The 17,535-nt window shown below is 54.6% G+C and overlaps 1 protein-coding gene across 6 annotated transcripts in view; it reads right to left on the bottom strand.

The window, feature by feature from the left end:
* ATP13A3 (ATPase 13A3) overlaps positions 1–17,535 on the bottom strand; it is a 45,306-nt gene that overhangs the window by 12,189 nt on the left and 15,582 nt on the right. For all 6 annotated transcript variants that reach the window (XM_081189975.1, XM_081189972.1, XM_081189973.1 and 3 more), the window contains exons 8-23: positions 16,274–16,408; positions 14,856–14,928; positions 13,930–14,061; positions 13,641–13,823; positions 12,719–12,876; positions 11,228–11,416; positions 9,118–9,179; positions 7,771–7,921; positions 6,534–6,650; positions 5,989–6,006; positions 5,718–5,871; positions 5,507–5,627; positions 4,169–4,293; positions 3,429–3,607; positions 1,969–2,091; positions 435–514 (exon numbers count right to left, since the gene is read on the bottom strand). In XM_081189975.1, the coding sequence (XP_081046101.1) occupies positions 435–514; positions 1,969–2,091; positions 3,429–3,607; positions 4,169–4,293; positions 5,507–5,627; positions 5,718–5,871; positions 5,989–6,006; positions 6,534–6,650; positions 7,771–7,921; positions 9,118–9,179; positions 11,228–11,416; positions 12,719–12,876; positions 13,641–13,823; positions 13,930–14,061; positions 14,856–14,928; positions 16,274–16,408 (2,000 nt within the window). The remainder of the gene's footprint in view (positions 1–434; positions 515–1,968; positions 2,092–3,428; positions 3,608–4,168; positions 4,294–5,506; positions 5,628–5,717; positions 5,872–5,988; positions 6,007–6,533; positions 6,651–7,770; positions 7,922–9,117; positions 9,180–11,227; positions 11,417–12,718; positions 12,877–13,640; positions 13,824–13,929; positions 14,062–14,855; positions 14,929–16,273; positions 16,409–17,535) is intronic.

Here is a 17,535-nt window from a genome sequence, read left to right as displayed (position 1 = left end):
ACCCACGGCCCTCTTCTTCGCATTGCGCTTGTCCAGGGGAGAGCAGCTCCAGCATGTCTCCCCCCCGCCCCCCCAGAGACAGGACACAACAACTCAGGGAGCAGGCACTGTGGGGAAGGGCAGGGGCAGATTCTTAAAGAGTGGCCCTTTGGTGCCAAGTGGACTGGCCAACCGGCCCCCAAGCAGGCTGAAGCTTGATCCCCGATTGGGAAGAGGTCAGGGGTGTGGCCTGGGCTGACCTCTGGAGACCGGCTCCTGCCTCCCTGGCCCAGAGGGCAGGGGCAACACCCCTAACTCGGTGTGTGGTTTCTCCCTGAAGGGCAACCCTCACCTTTAAACCAGAGACCTGCGGCTACAGCATTTTATGAAGCTTTGGGGCTGCCTGAAGAGTCGGGTCAAAGCAGCAGCAGCGTCAAAATCAGAGGGATACTTACTCTACGTTTTGCAAAGCCTCCACCAGCTGGGTTTTCTGGTCTGGTGCCATGCGGGCAAACACTGTGCCATGCAACACAAGCTGGAAAACAGGGGAGGGGGGCTCTCAGCAACGTAATTAAAATGGGGGGGGGCACAGATCAAGCATTTCGAGGGCAGGGACGCATTTCACACTCTGGGAAACTCCCGCAATGCTTCTCGAAACACGGGGCACAGCCCTGGTGCCTCAAAGGGGATTGCTGGGGAAAGTGCAGAGAAGGAGAACCAAAACCCTCCCAGGGAGGAAAGACCAAGGCATTTTCGTTTAGGGAAAGAGGGTCTCTGTGGGGTGTAGAGGCTGGAGGGTCAGGCTAGGACCTGGGAGACCAGGGTTCAAATCCCCCCACTGGGCCACCTTGGGGACCAGCCACTGCCTCTCAACCTAGCCCACCTCACAGGGTTGTTGTATTAATTTTTGTTTGGGGGGAGGAAGAACATGTGCCATATAAATAATAAAAAATTATTACTATTTCTGAAGGCAGTCCTGTATAGGGAGGTTTTTAATGTTTGATGTTTTATTGTGTTTCTAATATTTTGTTGGGAGCCTCCCAGAGTGGGAGCATATAAATAGTAAAATTATTATTATTATTTCTTTCATTTCTACCCCACCCATTTTCCAAGGAGTTCAAGGTGGCTTATTATTATTATTATTATTATTATTATTATTATTATTATTATTATTATTATTATTTCCTCCTTGGGGGAAAAGGTGGGACAGAAATAAATGAATGAATAACTCTGGGCTGGCCAATGCAACAGGGCTGGCAGGAGACTCAGGAGGGAGAAGAGGACTTTCCTACATGCAAAATGCATCATGGACTTGCAGATGTTGCTGCCACAGGCCAGCTGGTGGCTTAGTTGCATGGCTTTTTAAAGAGTGAGACAAACTGGGGGTGGGAGGTGGCTATCAGTGGCTACTGGTCAACACGGCTATTCAGTGGCAAGCCACACAGGAGGCCTGGCAAGTGTGTTGTCGTGATGCAACCACTTCGCCTGGAAGCTTCCTGAAGGTTTCTAGAAAAGGGGGCGCAGGGTGGAGACATGGGAACTTCAGCTTTTTATGCAGCAGGGTTAGCTTATTCTTAGCAGCTCCCAAACTTAAACTTTGCCTTTTAGTTAGGCAACATGAACTTGGTTAGCATTCAGCTCTGGTTACACAGCCAAGATGGCTGTCAGAGCAATACTGAGGTTCACGCGACGCTGCAATGGGCAGAAACAGCAGCACAGAGCTCTCAAAAGCTCCTGCTCCATCCTGGGAGGAAACAGAATATTAAGTGTTCTTCTGCAAAAGTCATCATCTCATCTGTTTCTTTCTATTTGAGACATCAGAAAAGTGGGGGGAGGAGGGGAAATGCCCCCTCTGGTTGTCTGTGCCCCGTGACAGAGTGAACTAGGAAGTTAGAAGAGACGTTTCATGATCCCCCTCCCGCTCATCTCCCGGCGATGGGAGTTTTGCCCCCGACTCTGGCCACCCCGAGAGCTGCTCCAGATACAGACCTTTGGGACGAGGTCCTGGAAATGCTCCTGGATGACAGCAAAGGACTTCCCGTTCATCGCAAAGTGGTACTTGGTCACGTGGGGGTCCTCAAGTCTCTCGGGGGGCAATTTGACGGGGATATCCTGCGACAAAACAGCAGGGGTCATCAGCTTGCAGGCTCACCTGAGAAACGGCTGCCAATTTCCTCTGGCAAACAGTTAAGCAATGCTACGAGGAACACCTTTGGAAAAGGAGAAGCTGCAAGGGCCGGGGGCCGTCTTAAAATAGGCCTTCACCTTCACCTTCCATGCTGCCGTCCGTGCTGAATGCTGCAGAAGCACGGCTGTCAGGAGGGAGGCCTTGTCTGCAGAGAACCCCTGGGCTCAGAGATCGGCACTGGCTGCCCATTTGCTACCGGGCCAAGTTCACGGCATTACAATTAGCATAGAAGGCCCTTCACAACTTGGGACCAGTTCACCTATGAGATGGCCTGACCCCACATGCGCCCCTCGAGCCGCCTGACCCACAGACCTGGCAGCTCTCCCGGGGCACTTTAGACTTACCGTATTTTTTGCTCTATAGGACTCACTTTTCCCCCTCCAAAAATGAAGGGGAAATGTGTGTGCGTCCTATGGAGCGAATGCAGGCTCCTTGGCATCAGCAATAGCAACGCGAAGCCTCCGAAGCGCAGAGGGAGCGCTCCCTCCGTGCTCCGGAGGCTACATGTTGCTTTCGCTGAAGCCTGGAGAGTGAGAGGGGTTGGTGCACACCGGCCCCTCTCGCTCTCCAGGCTTCAGGGATAGCCGCCTGAAGCCTTCGGAGCGCAGCTCGAGTTTCCGCTGCGTTCCGGAGGCCTCAGGTTCCTTTTGCTGAAGCCGGGAGAGCAAGACTCTCCTGGCTTCAGCAGAGAGGGAGAGCTGCGTAGCACCCCTTCAGCCAAGCGGGAGGAGAAATGGAAGGGGCTCCGTTTCTCCTGCCGCTTCGCTGAAGGGGCGCTGAGCAGAGAGGGAGAGAATTTTTTTTTCTTGTTCTCCCCCTCTAAAACAAGGTGCGTCCTATGGTCGGGTGCGTCCTATAGAGTGAAAAATACGGTAGTTTGCACTTGCAAGAAACCGATCATTTAGTCTTGCAGCTCCTACACTTTGGACCTCAGGCAGACGCCTTCACTGGACTAAAAACATCCTTGCTTAGGCAAGCCTACCCAGATCTACTTAGAAAGCTGATCACATTTTCATCTTGTTTTAATATTTTAATTTTTTGTACATTTTAAAGTACTGCTGCATTTTTTCTTGATCTTTTTGTCTGTCTGTTTTTTGTAAACTGCTTTGAGTTCTTTTTACAATTATGCTGTGTTTAAATGTTGTGGAATAAATGAATGAATAAATAACTCTGGGCTCCAAGCAACCACAACATGGGTTGGGTGGGAGGAAGAACAGCAACTCCCCCCCCCTCCCCGTGACCGACAGAGCTCTGCCGTTACCTCCGAGTTAATGGCTGGTGGGGAATCGGTGCCTTTGGCGAGGGCATCTGCATAATGCCAGTTGATCCTGGCGGTCTGGCCGTCCTTGGGGGGCAGGGCTTCAGCAATGATCACCTTTTCTTGAGGTAGAATCATCCCACAGTCCCTGGCCACAGATATGGCCGTCAGCATGTTGTCACCTGCGGAGAAAAAGCACGGCATGCTTCGCTGGGCCTCGGTTTCCCCTCCTGGCCAGCCCCTCCTCGCCCTTCTAATTCTTTACGCTCTGCCATCCCTCCCTCCACCCTTCTGGGCCAGCTGTTTCCTCGTTTCCGTTTGCAATCTCGAAGGATCACAAAATTGCAAAGCTGAAAGGGACCTGGGGGTCATCTAGCCCAACCCGCCGCAATGCAGGGATCACAGGAAAGGAACCGCTGACAGAAGGTTGCTCCATTCATCTCAGTGCAGCACCTCTCTCTGGACTACACAGCCCTGCTCCGCGACTGCACAAGGAGCGCCCTCCACCCCACCTGCTTCTGCCTTTGTAGACAGAAGAAGATGGAGAGGCTTGGGGAGGGGGGCGGAGGGGCTCTGAGTCTGGCTCGGGGAGGGGGCCACCCAGAGAGCTCGGCTGCAGGGGGCTGCGCTGGAATGGAAACTCCAGCAGCAACAACATCACCAACAAGAAGAACAACGCAGAGCCCCTGGCCTGGCTGAGGCACTGGCAGCCCCAAATGGCTTCATAACAGCAGCTCACCAACCTGTAACCATGACTGTGCGGATATTGGCTTTGTGCAGAACTTCAAGCACCGCTGGGGTTTCTTGCTTGAGCTTATTCTGCATGACAATTAAACCCAGGAAATCCATGTTGCCCTCAATGGCATCTCTGCAGCAAAACGGGGGGGGGGGGGGGGAGAGAGAGAGAGAGAGAGAGAGAGAGAGAGAGAGAGAGAGAGAGAGAGATGGAAAGAAAGAAAGAAAGAAAGAAAGAAAGAAAGAAAGAAAGAAAGAAAGAAAGAAAGAAAGAAAGAAAGAAAGAAAGAAAATGCAGACAAAAACCATTAGGAAAACTACAGTTCCCTCCAGGGCCTGATGCACTGCAAGGAAAAAGTCACTCAGGGGACAATTTGCAAATGCCAACACATTATTCATGGCAGCAAAAACAGCTCCAAAGGCTCTGTCCAAACTGGGTGAAAAGGCAGTAAAGACCTGTTACTACTACTACTACTACTACTACTACTACTACTACTACTACTATTATTATTATTATTATTATTATTAAAGAATTCCCTTTTACATGCATCTCATTGTGATCTACAAGTATATCATAAGATTTAAAATTAAAAAGGCAGTTTAAAAAGTAGTACTACCACCCTAAAGACTCAGCAACAATACAAAAATGGCAGAGACCTTTTCATTGAGCTAGACAAGGTGGACAGAACAAACGTGTCTCCCATTGTTTCTGGAGAGGGTTCCACAGACCAGGGGCAGGTGCATCGGAAAGCCCTCCTCCCAGCTACTGCAAAGTGGGACTCTGCCATGTTAGGCCTTTCAAGGTCAGACCTTCCCCCACGGGACCCGATGGCCGAGGGAAAAGGAGGTCCCTTAAGGAACCTGTGCAGGGACGTGCGTCCTAAACCCCAAAACCTTGAACTTGGCCTAGAAGTGGATGGGCAGCGGGTGCGAATCCCACAAGCAGGGCATTATGCAAAGCAGTGTTGCCCGCCAATGCCTGAGGCCGAGCCTTGTGATGGCTCTTGACAAAAGCAACACCATGGGCCAACACTCAACACTAGCTTAGGCGTCTTTCAAAAACTGAATTAACTGGACAAATTGGTGGGAAACAGCTCTGTTGGTGGCTTTTTGCTTAAAAGCGAAATCTCAGGGATCAGAGGCTGCCCACGAGGTGCTTGGGAAGGTGTAAAGGGGAAGGAGGGCCAAGCGCCCCAAGGAAGAGAGAAGAGGCCGCCTGTGACCCACCGCAGGGCTAGGGAGTCACACGGCTTCCAATGGGCACCTGCCCCCCCGCTCACTCCAGAGTCCCACCATCCCAGCGCTCCTGCCAGGCGGGACTGCGTTGCTCTGGGATGCCAACTTACCGGGCGACATTCTGGACCTTGTGCCAGGTAAGTTTGGATTCCAGCCTCCTGTGAGCCAGGGCAATGACACGGAAGCCCTGCCTGGTGTACTCTTCCAACACCCTCTCGAAATCCACCGGCACTGGAAGGGGATTGGAAGGAAAGGGATCAGAAGAAGCACCTTTCAAGTGAAGGTTTGGGGGAGGGAGGAAGGAGCCCTCTCTCCCTTTACCTGTCTCTTGCTTGCACAGTCCGGCAACCACCTCCGGAGCCCCTTTGGCATAGGCATCCATCCTCTTCTGCCCGAGGGCTCTGGCCACCACGCACATCCGTTGCAGAGCGGAGGAAAAGGGAAACTGCCGCACGATGCCAATCTCGTAACTGGCCTAACCGAGCGAAAGGAAGGGGGGGAGTCAGGGCCTGCTCAGCAGCACAAGGGGGAAGAGGAAGGGAAGGGGGCAAGAAGAGAAGCGGAGAGAGAGAGAGGGAGAGAGAACACTCACCGAAAGTTCAAAGAGCTCCTGCAAAGGGGGTGGGAGGAGAGGGGACAGAAAAAATAAAATCATTACTATCAATAATAATAATGATAATGATAATTTATTATTTATACCCTGCCCATCTGGCTGGGTTTCCCCAGCCACTCTGGGCGGCTTCCAACAAAACACTAAAATACAATAACCTATTAAACCTTAAAAGCTTCCCTAAACAAGGCGCCAACTGCTTTCCAGAAGAACGAGGAGGCAGCTGAGCTTCTCCAGCGTTGGACGCTCAAAGAAGCTTCCTGTCAGCTGCCCAGCCAGCATTTTCCCAGCCCCCACCCCATCCTCCAACCATCGGGTTCCTCTGAGAGACATCTATAGGGAAAGGCCCAGGACACGCCCCCCCCCGATAACGCCCCCCACAACTGGACTGGTCAGCCGTGTGGCAAGAGACCACAGGTCTGCTGGGCGACTGCAGCTCCCTGGCCAAGGAAGGCCCCTGGCTCCAGGGTCCAGCCCGCTTTGAGGGAGGAGGGGGCAAGGCGGGGGAAAGCTCTGTGCAGAACTACCATGTCCTTGTCGGCTGCCGGCTTTGGGTCGGGAAGAAGCTGCTTGGGTGGCTGGACCACGGTGGGCATGATGCGGTTGTGGAGGGCGGTTTCCTCCTCCGTCGCTTCTTCGAGAATCTGAAGGAAGGAAGCGCATGTGTGAGAGACGCCCTCTTCCAACTGTGAGGAGCGTAAGAGAGGAGCCCAGCCGGATCAGGTCAAAGGGGGGGACCCCCAACCGCCTCCCGGCCAGCATCCTGTTCTGGCCCAGCAGGTGCCTCTTGTGTGAAACCTGCAAGCAGCAAGCGGAGCCCAAGAGGATCTCTCTCCCCCTGCAGGGGTTTCCAGCAACCGGGATTCAGAAGCACCGTGGAGGCAGAGCAGAGCCATCCAGGAATCCCCTTCCTCCGTGTCATGGTCCAATCCTCTTTTAAAGCCATCCCAAGTTGGTGGCAGCACTCCCTCCTGTGGGAGGGAGTTCCACAGTCTAACTCTGCGCTGCGTGAAGAACGTGTCGGCATGCAGAGGGTTGCAAGGCCAGCTGGCTAGCCCCAGCCGGATCGTCTCCTTCCAGCCGTCCCGCTGCAAAGACCCATCTGCCTCTGCTCCGACGTAAATCAGCAACCCAGGCTTCACAGCCAGGGCACACTATATCAGCCGAGCGACTTGCGCACACAGAACAGGCCTGAGGCTTGTGGGAGCATACTACAATTACGGATGTATTCATCATAAATCAGGACAAAGAAACATGTCGTCTCTCTCAGCGAGACAGGGAAAAGCAAAAGCCATACACACAACCGAGGTTCCCAGCAAGGTGGCTGGTATGTAAACAGACATGTGACATGCAACAGTTCCATGTCTGCAACTGAAGGTGGAATGGAATTTTCCAACAGAACGTCCCTTTCCTCTTGCCAGATGGAACAACCCACCACTTCCTCCCACTGTGTGCTGCTCTGCGGGTTCTCCTGATCGCCACCCCCCGCCAAGGTTGGTGTGGGAGTCCACTTCCTTAAGGTGAATCCCACCCTATGGCCTTTCAGGGGTGGAATCAACGGCTCGGGTGGCCCTGCTGCCTTGCAAAGCTTCGGGCATCCCAAGATGTGGACCGCAAAGAGAACTAGCTGCATATTTATTCATTTTACTGACATCTTGCCCCTTAGCCACAGACCTACACTTAAAACCCATGCCTCATTTGCACCTGTGGAGTCTGAAACCCCAAACCAAACTGCAGGCAAAAGGAGAACTGCCAGCTTCTCACCCATCCAGTGGCTTCAAACATCTTCAAGTCAAGCGGATCTCCTGAAAGGACTCCATCGATTTTGGTCAGGGAGTGACAGGTTGCCATGCAGGCAATGAAAGGTGACTTGACGAGGCTCTCGCTGCAAGCGCTTTGCTCTGGCAAAAGGAAACTAGATGCCAAAAAAGAAGAAGATTGGGAAGACAGCGTCATTCACAAGCCAGGTGAGCTGGTTCTGGGAAGGTCCGATTCCCTCCCTAGGCCTCCAGACTAGACCGATAGAAAAGCCAAATTCCACTCAGCAAAAAAGCTGGATAAATTCTATCTGGAACCAACACAGAGCTTTGCGAGGGCACCAGCTGAACTTGAGACCAGTAGAAGAGCCTGCAGGATCAGGCAAAGGAGGCCCACATTCTCTGTCATCCTGCTCTCACAGGGGCCAGACGGAAGCCCCCAAGGGAAAACCACAGGAAGGATTTGGCACAGGAGCAGCGCCCTCCCCTCCTCCAGCTTCCAGCAACTGATGACGCAAGCATTACAGAGGAGTTCGGTTGCTGAGATTTCTGGGGCCGCCACACCCCCAGTTCCACAGACTCATCTCCTGTGCCCCCTACCCTATAAAAAGCATTATTCCCACTAAGGAAGAGAGGAACACTGTAAAATTTGTAACAGCAACAATTAATTGCACATTTATTCAAAAGCCATCTAAAGCTACACAGTTCAATCAAGTCAACAAAACTGATGAACTTGATCTAGGGTTGCCAGCTTTTCAAGGTCTGAGAGTCATTCACACCTCCAGCTGCCCCCTTGCCGCTTAGCGCCCCCTAGGGAATCCCACCCCAGGAAGTACTGTCACCCCCTATGGGCACCACTGGTTTAGAGACAAGGGGCCATGGGGTGGCAAGAGGAGGCCTTTTCTGCAGTGGCTCCCACTTGTGAGATGCTCTCCCCAGGGAGGCTTGCCTGCAGCCTGCAGCCTTCACTACATACCTGGGAGCAAGGGGAACATGTTGGTCTTCTCCCAGGCCTTGGGCTGGTTAAATGAACCTATGGCTTTTTAATTGTGGGGCTTTTTGGCCGGGGGGCAGGGCATGTTGCTTTTTTGTTACTACATTACATATTCTGTGTGTTCATTTTGTTTTTTTATGTTGCAAACTGCCTTGTATCCTGCAATTTCAAGGGGCTCCCCTGGCATCCTCTGATGGGCAGCCCTGGCACCTGGCAGAGCAGAGCAGGACCAGATGAGGAGCCTGGGAGAGGAACTGGGTGCTTGCCAAGAGGAGAGTGCCCTTTTGGTTTGGCCTGAGGGCCCTATTTTAACAGCTAGAAAGCCCCCAAGGCGGGCGACGTTCCACGTAAGCAGCTTACCGAGCGTTTTCAACCCTCTGGATTCCCCAGAGATCCAGGCCGTCTTCGGTAAGGGTGCCTGTCTGTGGAGGGGAAAAGGAACACGTGAAAAGCAGAGCCAGAGATACTGAGCAAAGTCTTTGGCCACTTGCCTAAGCACAGGGAGCGCCGTCTCAAAATGCGTCTAGAGGCACAGGACTAACCCCAAAGGAAGCAGGCCGACCTGGAAACCAAAAGGGAGCCCCTGGCCCTGTGGGCTAACGTAGCGGGAGGCCAAAAGAGAAGGAAAAGGGGAGCTTCTGCAAATACTTCACCTTCCTCACACCCGAGTTTCAATTATTTTCGCACCCGCTGCAAGGCTGTGAAACTACTAGCCAGGACCCTCGGAGGGGAGGGAGCCAGACAGACGCCCCTCTGCCCCAGTCCAGTTTAGAGGGATCACATTCTATGCCCAGGAGTCACCCTGTGCCAACAGCAGTGGCTGCATTTCCAAATGCTGGCCCTGTGCAACTACAGAAGGCCAAGAGCAGGACTGCGGCAAAGGTCTTGCCGCCTGGCACCGGTGGGCAGTGAATGTGTCAGCCTGGCAAGGCCTGCCCCTCCCTCCCATCCCTAAAGCAGCAGCGGGTGGAAGGGAGAGGTTCTGCAGAGCAGAAGGGAAGGCTTTCCTTGACATCGCCACACTCGCCCCAGGCAACCTGCCCAGCTCTAAGCCCCTCAGAACACGCAAGTGCAATTCATTAAAATTAATTAGCCTTGCGTAAGAAGAGCCGGAGGAATTCAAGCTCCCTGCAGGGTTTGCTTTCCAAGGCCCACTCCCCCCAGTGAACCCTCCCTCATCTCCTGCCCCTCGGCTCGCTTTGTTGTTTTTTCCTAAATCAAAGGAGGTCTGTGATCAGCTCTGGAGGAAAAACAATTTTAGAAACAAAAAGCAAGGCATTCAGAGATTAGAGGGCCTGGCTGCTCCTGCTTTGTTCTGACCCTGCAGGGAAGAGGTGCAGGGTAGGATCACTGGGCCCTGGAAAAAAACCAAAAAGTAAAAATAAAGCCATGCTTTTGTGGCTATAATAGCCTCAGAGGAGGAGTCATCAAAGAGTTTTACAAAAGCACCGAAAACCTTTCCTTCTAAGCTGTGCCACTTCAAACTCCTCTCCTTTCCCCCCCAGCAAAAAGGAAGATGGCTCTGTGGTCTCTCCGTCCTCCTCCCACTCCGCCTGCGCGCTCAAGCGGAATGAAGGACGGGGCTTAAAAGGGAAGAGGAGAACGCCAAACACCTGCAGGCCCCACGGAAAGGGGAGGGCTGTTTCTGAGTGACTGCATACGTGGCAACCCCCCCCCCAGAGGCAAGCTCACGCAGATGCAGTGGGGAAGGAGCGCTTGCGCTGCAGAGGGTCAGTCTAGATGGCCCTCGGGGTCCCTTCCCACGCTGCCATTCTACATGCAATAGCTATTCAGGCTCTTATTGGCTGTTTCTTTTGCTTAGGCTCCTCCCCTCCAGCAGCCACCCCAGAGGACGTCACAGGCCTGCAGGGCCTCCACCAGAGACCAGCAACTTCTCCTTCCTTCCTCCCATTCCAGCTGGGCACGGCAAGAGCCTTTTCCACCCCCCAGCAGCTTCACAGAACACCCACCTCAGCAAAACCAGGCATCTGCAGGCTGTGAGGGAATCTGGGCACTGGCCAAAGACATGCACTAAGGAATTCTTCACAGGGTGACGTCAGAATTCCCTGGCTACTTTCTGCACAAGCTTCCCAAAAAGTTATCAACCCTCTCCTGATGCTTATTAAAAGATTTTCACATCTGTCGGGCAACGAAGCTGGAGAAAGCCGCCTAATCCCCGCCCATCACAAGTGCGCTCTCTCTGTGACTTGCTTCTTTGCAGGGATCTTACTGAATGAATCTCCTGCACAGAACCTTCCTGAGGGGAACTAAGCAAGGAGAAAAACGCCAGGGTCCAACATTTGCCCCTTCCTGGGTATGGCCTCGGCTCAGGACAACGCACCCGTCTGCGTCATTCCGCACAACTGAGCATCACAAGCCCCCCCTTGAAGTCTGTGGCAGGAGGATCTCAGAAGCCTCATCCTGAACTCAGCTCAGAATGTCTCAAGGGAAAATGGCAAATGATCTCAACCTTGTCAAAGCACACGAGGTTCAGCTGGCCGCAAATGTTGATCCTCTGAGGGCTGATGCAGAAGATGCCAATCTTCCTCAGCCGTCGTTGTGCGTAAACGATCCCCGCCGTCATGGCGGCAGGAAGAGCGGGCGGCACCGTGATGGTGATGATGTCCAGAGACTCAATGATGATGATGTCGGCTGAGACCTGCGGGAGGAGAGGAGGAAGATGAGGGAGAGCAGGGGCCAGCAGAGGGGGCCGGTCCACTGTCCCTCAGACCTTGTGGGGGGGACCAGACTATATTTGGGGGGGGAGAACGAATTCCTACACCCCACAAATAACCCAGAGACGCATTTTAAATAAAAGGACACATTCTACGCATGTAAAAACACACTGATTCCTGGATCATCCGCGGGCCGGATTTAGAAGGCAATTGGGCCAGATCCGGCCCCCAGGCCTTAGTATGCCTACCCAAGAGAGAGCGGGTCACTCACCGCTGGCTGCCCAGAGGCCAGGCTGGGTCCAGTTCAGCCAGCCCTTCAAACGCTTGCGCTGAGAGATTCCTGCAGCAGGTGCTATGGCAAGCACCCACGTCTTTCGCCAGAGGCATTTCCGAGAAATGCTTTTGTGTTGCCTTTGGACACCTGCAGCCTGCGGATCTAGCAGCACCGTTTCACCCAGGCAAGACCTTGTGCCAGGGGAACAAGGGGAACTGGGAGCTGGGGTGGGGAGCGTTCCTTTAAGCGGGGAATGTACCAGAACCAGGCAGCTGCTGGCACGAAGCCCCCCCCCCCCCGTCTCAGCCAGAGGTCCTGCGGAAGCACCATCTGCCGGAGCAGACAGGCAGCTATGCAGACCTGGGAGAAGGCCATTTTCCATGCTCCTGAGATGCAGGTTTTGCAACAAGCATTGCGCACACCGGAGGCACCCGAGGGCCAGGGGCTGTAGCACTGCTTTCTGGTACAGCGGAACATTGGTTCTAGAACTTAATCCATTCCAGGAGTCCGTTTGACTCCTGAAACCATTCAAAAACCAAGGTGTGGCTTCTGATTGGCTGCAGGAGCTTCCTGTACACAAGCGGAAGCTGCATTGGACGTTCAGCTTCTGAAAAATGTTCGCAAACCAGAACACTTCCAGGTTTGCGGCCTTTGGGAGCTGGTTTGTTTCTGTTCGGGAACCAAGGTACCACCGTATTTCAAAAAGAAGCCCTAGCAAAACTAACAGCTGACAATCTATGCTGAACACAACCAACCGGGAACTATGTGAGTCGGCAATTTCTTCAGAGAGCTTTCCGGATTCGGTCAAGAAAACCACGCGGGAGGCAGGTGTGTTGCATCTATGGCTGGGCAAGGGGAAGGAACAAGCCACGTCCCCAGACAGCTTCGCTTGGCGTTTGCCCAGATGCGGCTCTGCCTAGAGACCGTGAAGGAGGAGGGGGCTGAAGCAACCGCCCCCCCCCCAGCCAGTGATGGATCTGCCAGGAGACAAAAGGGGTGGGACTCCTCCTACCTTGTGGAGAATGCTGATGACAATGGTGTAGAGGAAGCCAACCCCTGCCACCCCCACCAGGCAGAGCAGGAACATGTAGGCATCTCGGTAGAGCTTGAAATCCGTTGGCTTTGGATACAGGATGGAGCGGACCAGCTGCCCTTTAGAAGTGCTGAAGCCTAGGAGGAAGCAAGGAGGCTTTCAGAGACGGGATCAGAAGCACAAGGCCCAAGAAAACCAAGGCAGCATTTTTTTATGACCGTCTCTGGGCAGGCTGGCCAGGCAGCAGAAGCCCCTGCTAGAGCAGCAGCAAAAGCCCACCTTCGAGGACACGCAAGTCACTCAGAGCTACAACGGAGGAGAAAGGGCTTCATCAACGGAGACATGCGGATCTTCCTTCGAGTGAGGAGGCGAGGGAGGGAGAAAACAAGTGCCCTCTGGAGAGATCAGGCCCAAGGCCACAGCTCAGCGCCCCTGCTCTGCCTGCACAAGGTCCCAGATATGATCCGGAATAGCACCTGCAGGGAGGGCTGGAAGAGCCCTCCAAGTCTGAAGCTTTCATGGAGGAGAGGGCTAGGGGTGGCTGCCAGCCACAATGGTCGGGGGCAGCGATGCTTCTGCCAACTGGTTGCAGGAGGCGACAGGCCTTGCTTGCTGGTTTGCCACAGGCATCCAGCTGCCACTGTGGGCCTGATCCAGCAGCACCTTCGTACGTTCAGGGCAGGCAACCCTGAGCTCATGGGCCAATAAAAGGCTCCCTGAGGGCAGCATCGGAGGGGCAGGAGGGAGGAGGCCAGAGGGAGGCCTCAGCACTGCACAAAGCTGCCAGCACCAGACTAGGTTGGATGCTGCAACTTGTCATGAGCCATCACAGCTTAGCAAGGGAGAGAGAGAAATCCCCACACACACACACTTGCTGCCTGCGCAGAAGGCTCTGTCTCACCTGTCCTGACCACGATGGCTTTGACCAGCTCCCCGGTGTAGAAGCGGGTCTGGATGACGGTCGTGCCGCAGAACAAGGTGTGCCTCCGGTGCCCCTCGGGACTGTACACCTCGTCCGCCAGGCCCCCCTTGGGCTCCTCCGTCGGGTTCGGCAGGTTGGTCTTTGTGACGGGAACGCTTTCGCCTTCAACGAGACGAGGGCACAGCTGACAGGGCGGAGATCCCAAGCCCCAGCAGCACCACCCAGGTCCCAGCTGCGGATTGGGGCCCCGCCGGGCCCTCCCCGTTACCTGTCAGCATGCTCTCGTTCACGATGCAGGTCCCGCTGAGGAGCACCGCGTCGCAAGGCATGATCATCCCGTTCAGAGGGACCACAATGACGTCGCCAGGCACCAGCTCCGTGGAAAGGATCTCCTCCACGCCTGGAGGCCGGGGAGAAGCAAAGGGTGAGATCCTGGCCCGGCAGCTGCTCGGGCTGCTCTTCTGCTCGGCCAAGGGCCCAGGGTGGCTGGCTGGCTCTCCAAGGAAGCTACTTGCTAGGAGAGCGACCCCTGGCCCACGAGAGATCCCTCAGGGATTGGGACAGGGAGCACTATCCAAGGTTGGAGTACAACACGCATCCCAGCTAGGAGAAGGGGCAGGAGAGACAGACAGAGAGACAGAGAGAGGGGCCCATGCAAGAGAGAGAGACTGTAGTCTGAAAGGATGGTTGGAGGTTGGCTGCAGACTGAAAACACCTTTGCAGGAGGGGGCACTGCAGAGCCTCTCCCTGGAGACCTCAGCCAGTGAGCAAGGAAGTATTACTCGGAACAGAGCTCCTGCTATTAGCAGACCTAACTTAGTCCTGCTTATTCATTTCAATGCATTACCAGCAAGTAAAACTTAGCTGATTGTAGTCTTATTTATTCACTTGCCGCCCACCTTACTGGGTTGCCCCAGCCACTCTGAGCAGCTTCCAAAAAATGGTAAAACCACAGTAAAACATCACACATTAAAAACTTCCCTATACAGGGAGAAATGGGTCTGCAGCCTGTTGGACTCCACTGGTGCTTCCTGGAGGGCCCACTATGGCCAGACCCCACCCCTGGGCCCAGCCAGGACAGTCCCCTGGGAGAGATGTCCGGAGAGAACTTGCCCCTCCCTCCAAGGAAGCCCCCCTCCCCACAAGGAAGGCGGCAGATCCACTTTCCCACGGTCCCCCCCCCCCCCGACCTACCTTGGTTTGCTCTGCTGACCGACACCCGGATGACGCTGTGAGCAGCTACCAAGTCATGAAGCATCATGTATTGCTGGGGAGAGAAGGGGGGGGCGTTAGTCAGTAGCACAAGGGGCACTAAGGGGATGGGCCAGTGACTCCCAGCTGCATCACTGCCCCCCACCCCACAAGCACCGTGGAGGAAGTGGAGCCCCGGAGAAAGAAAGCAGCCTGCTAGCAGCAGCAGCAGCAAGAAACAGGAGGCCTATCCGGGAAAGAGAGAGATTTGTGGCTGGCAGAAATGCCGAGCAAGTCGCAGGAGGTCAGCCTGTTCTGGAAGGGGCCAATGCCCCTTCCCCTGAAGCAGTGCCCCCCCACACACCTGATCAGCCTCTTCCTCCATCTCTGAGTGGTCCTGACTCCTGAACCCCCGCCGGTCAGCACTGCCCCCTGCCCTGAACCCCAGGAGTCGCTGGCTCAGTCTCTAGCCCCCTCGCCTCTGCCACACACTCGCCAGAGCATTGCCAGCATTAGGCCAATCCAAACGTCACAGAGCGGCTTGCAGGGCCCGGGGTGCCATCGAGTGGCACTTGCCTCCTCCTCCCCCTCCCCCCTGCTCCATTCTGGGACCTCAAAAGCTCCCACCCTATTTCGGTTGCCCTAACAGATGTATTGCCCGGCTATGGATTTTGACATTTTTCTTAGGGCCAACATGGGTATCTTCACCATTTTTGTGTGCTGGAATCTAGTTCCGAATCTTCTCTCTTCCCAACTGCTGCCGCCCAAAGGACTCTGGGCGCCCCCCAACAAAACAGCTCCATCAGTGCAAAGGCTTCTGCCTGCCCCATGGAACGTCTCCTCCCTCTCCTCTTCCTCCCCAAACCTCCCAGAGCAGGACTGGGGCAGGCATAATGGGGGGGACACCAGGAAAGGAGTTGGGGAACGTTCCACAGCACCCACCTATATCCTTGCACTGACGGATCTAGTTTCCTGGATGCCACCCTCTGAGAGGGCTGGGCAGAATTGGGCAAGGCCTCCCCTGCCCCTTAGTTCACCCCCAGACCACACTTTGCACCACAAGAGTCACACATCTTTCAGAAGACCTGGCTGCCCTTCAGACTGCCTCCCTCCCACCCTCCGCTAGTCGCCATGTGCAGCTGTCACAACACGTGAGGAGATTTCAAGCTACGCCGGTTCAGCTCTGCAGGCTGCAAAGCGTTTGCAGAGCCGCACCCTCAGCTGGGAAGGAGAAGAGTCAACATCCGACTACAACCCCACCCGTTGGGGGTCAAGTTGTACTCAAGAGTAGCAAACCTTAACAGGCCACGGAAGCGGAAGTTTGCCGCTGGGATGCCAGCCCCAGGGGAGTACCGAGGCAGCAGCTCACCTGCCACAGGTAAGCAGGCAGGCAGGCGCTCAAAAACAGCCCTGGAACTCACCTTCCGGATGGTATACAGTGAGCTAACAACAGAGATCAGAGACATTATCACAATGGCTGCTGCATAGTAGTAATATTCATCTGTGCTCCACAAGATCACACTGAACAGCTGGAAAATGTAAAAAGGATTGAGGACCTGGGGAGAGAGAGAGAGAACAAAACAAAGCAACGGATTATGCCTTTTGCATGAAGGAGCCTCCCTCCTCTCTCTGGTGCTGAAGGTCAAGAATTTCATGGCCTCCTATTACATACATTTTTAGAATTCAGACCCATCCTGGTCTGCGTGGGAGGGGAGTGAAGAGTGTGCCAGAAGAGCACATGGCAAGGATTCAGAGCTCCCCTCCTCTCCTGGCAGGGCTGGCCAGCTCAGTGGCCACAAATGGTGCCCTTGAAGACTTCACCCGAGAAGCCTCTGCGCCCCCTTGCTCTCCCCTTGGCCATCAGGTGGAGCTTCTCCTTTGAAAAGCACGTAGAACCGAAGAAGGAAGTTGGAAGAGGAACACCCTCTTTTGAGGTTCAGGATAATTTGACTGGCTCTGACTTTCACACACATCTCTGCGCACATGCAAAGATCGAAAGGCTGCGTTCAACACGGCTGTTCCGCTTGGGCAATGGAACTTCCCCCTCGACTCCCCTGCAGCCCCGTCAAAATCTGCTCCAGGGGGTTGAGGGTTCCTCTGGAGCAGATTTGGGGGCAACGCACAGACAGGAGGAGGAGGAGGAGAAGCGCCGCTGTGCAAGCGGAGCTCTGGCTACCCTTCAAATGTGTCCCCAACGGGGAGCCGATCCTTGACTGAGGAGTGGAGGGTGGGGAAGTGGGCCCCACAAGCCACAGAGGGGGCACAGGAGTGGTCTAAGCAAGGGCCAAGCACCCTGGCACCACCTGCTGGTTCCTATCTCTCCAAGGCCCCCAAGAGAGTTTCCACCTCAGTCAAGTGGTGCCACTCCAACGCTGCCCATCCCCACCAGCTGCCCTGGGTCTTCCGTGGCATCAAGGCCTGGCGACTGCAGCACACAACCACCTGCCACTTGAATGCCCTGGCATGATGTCAGGCCTGGGCAAGAGAACAGCCTTGCCGTCTGCTTGGCTTTCCTTAAGGGGCTTGCGGCTCACAGAGAGCGGACGTGACACTTGCCAGTTGAGAAGGAAAGGGCCACGTAAAGCACAGAAACAGAAAGGACCTCCCCCCCCACCCCAAGAAGACAAACTGCCACAACTGCTCCAACCTATCTGGTGAAACCTAGAGCTGCACTTGCAGGTCT

The sequence above is a fragment of the Podarcis bocagei genome (assembly GCF_964188305.1).
Source record: "Podarcis bocagei genome assembly, chromosome: 4".
Lineage (NCBI taxonomy): Eukaryota > Metazoa > Chordata > Lepidosauria > Squamata > Lacertidae > Podarcis > Podarcis bocagei.
The sequence above is the reverse complement of the archived record's forward strand: the minus strand, read 5'-3'. Positions and strand labels throughout refer to the sequence as shown.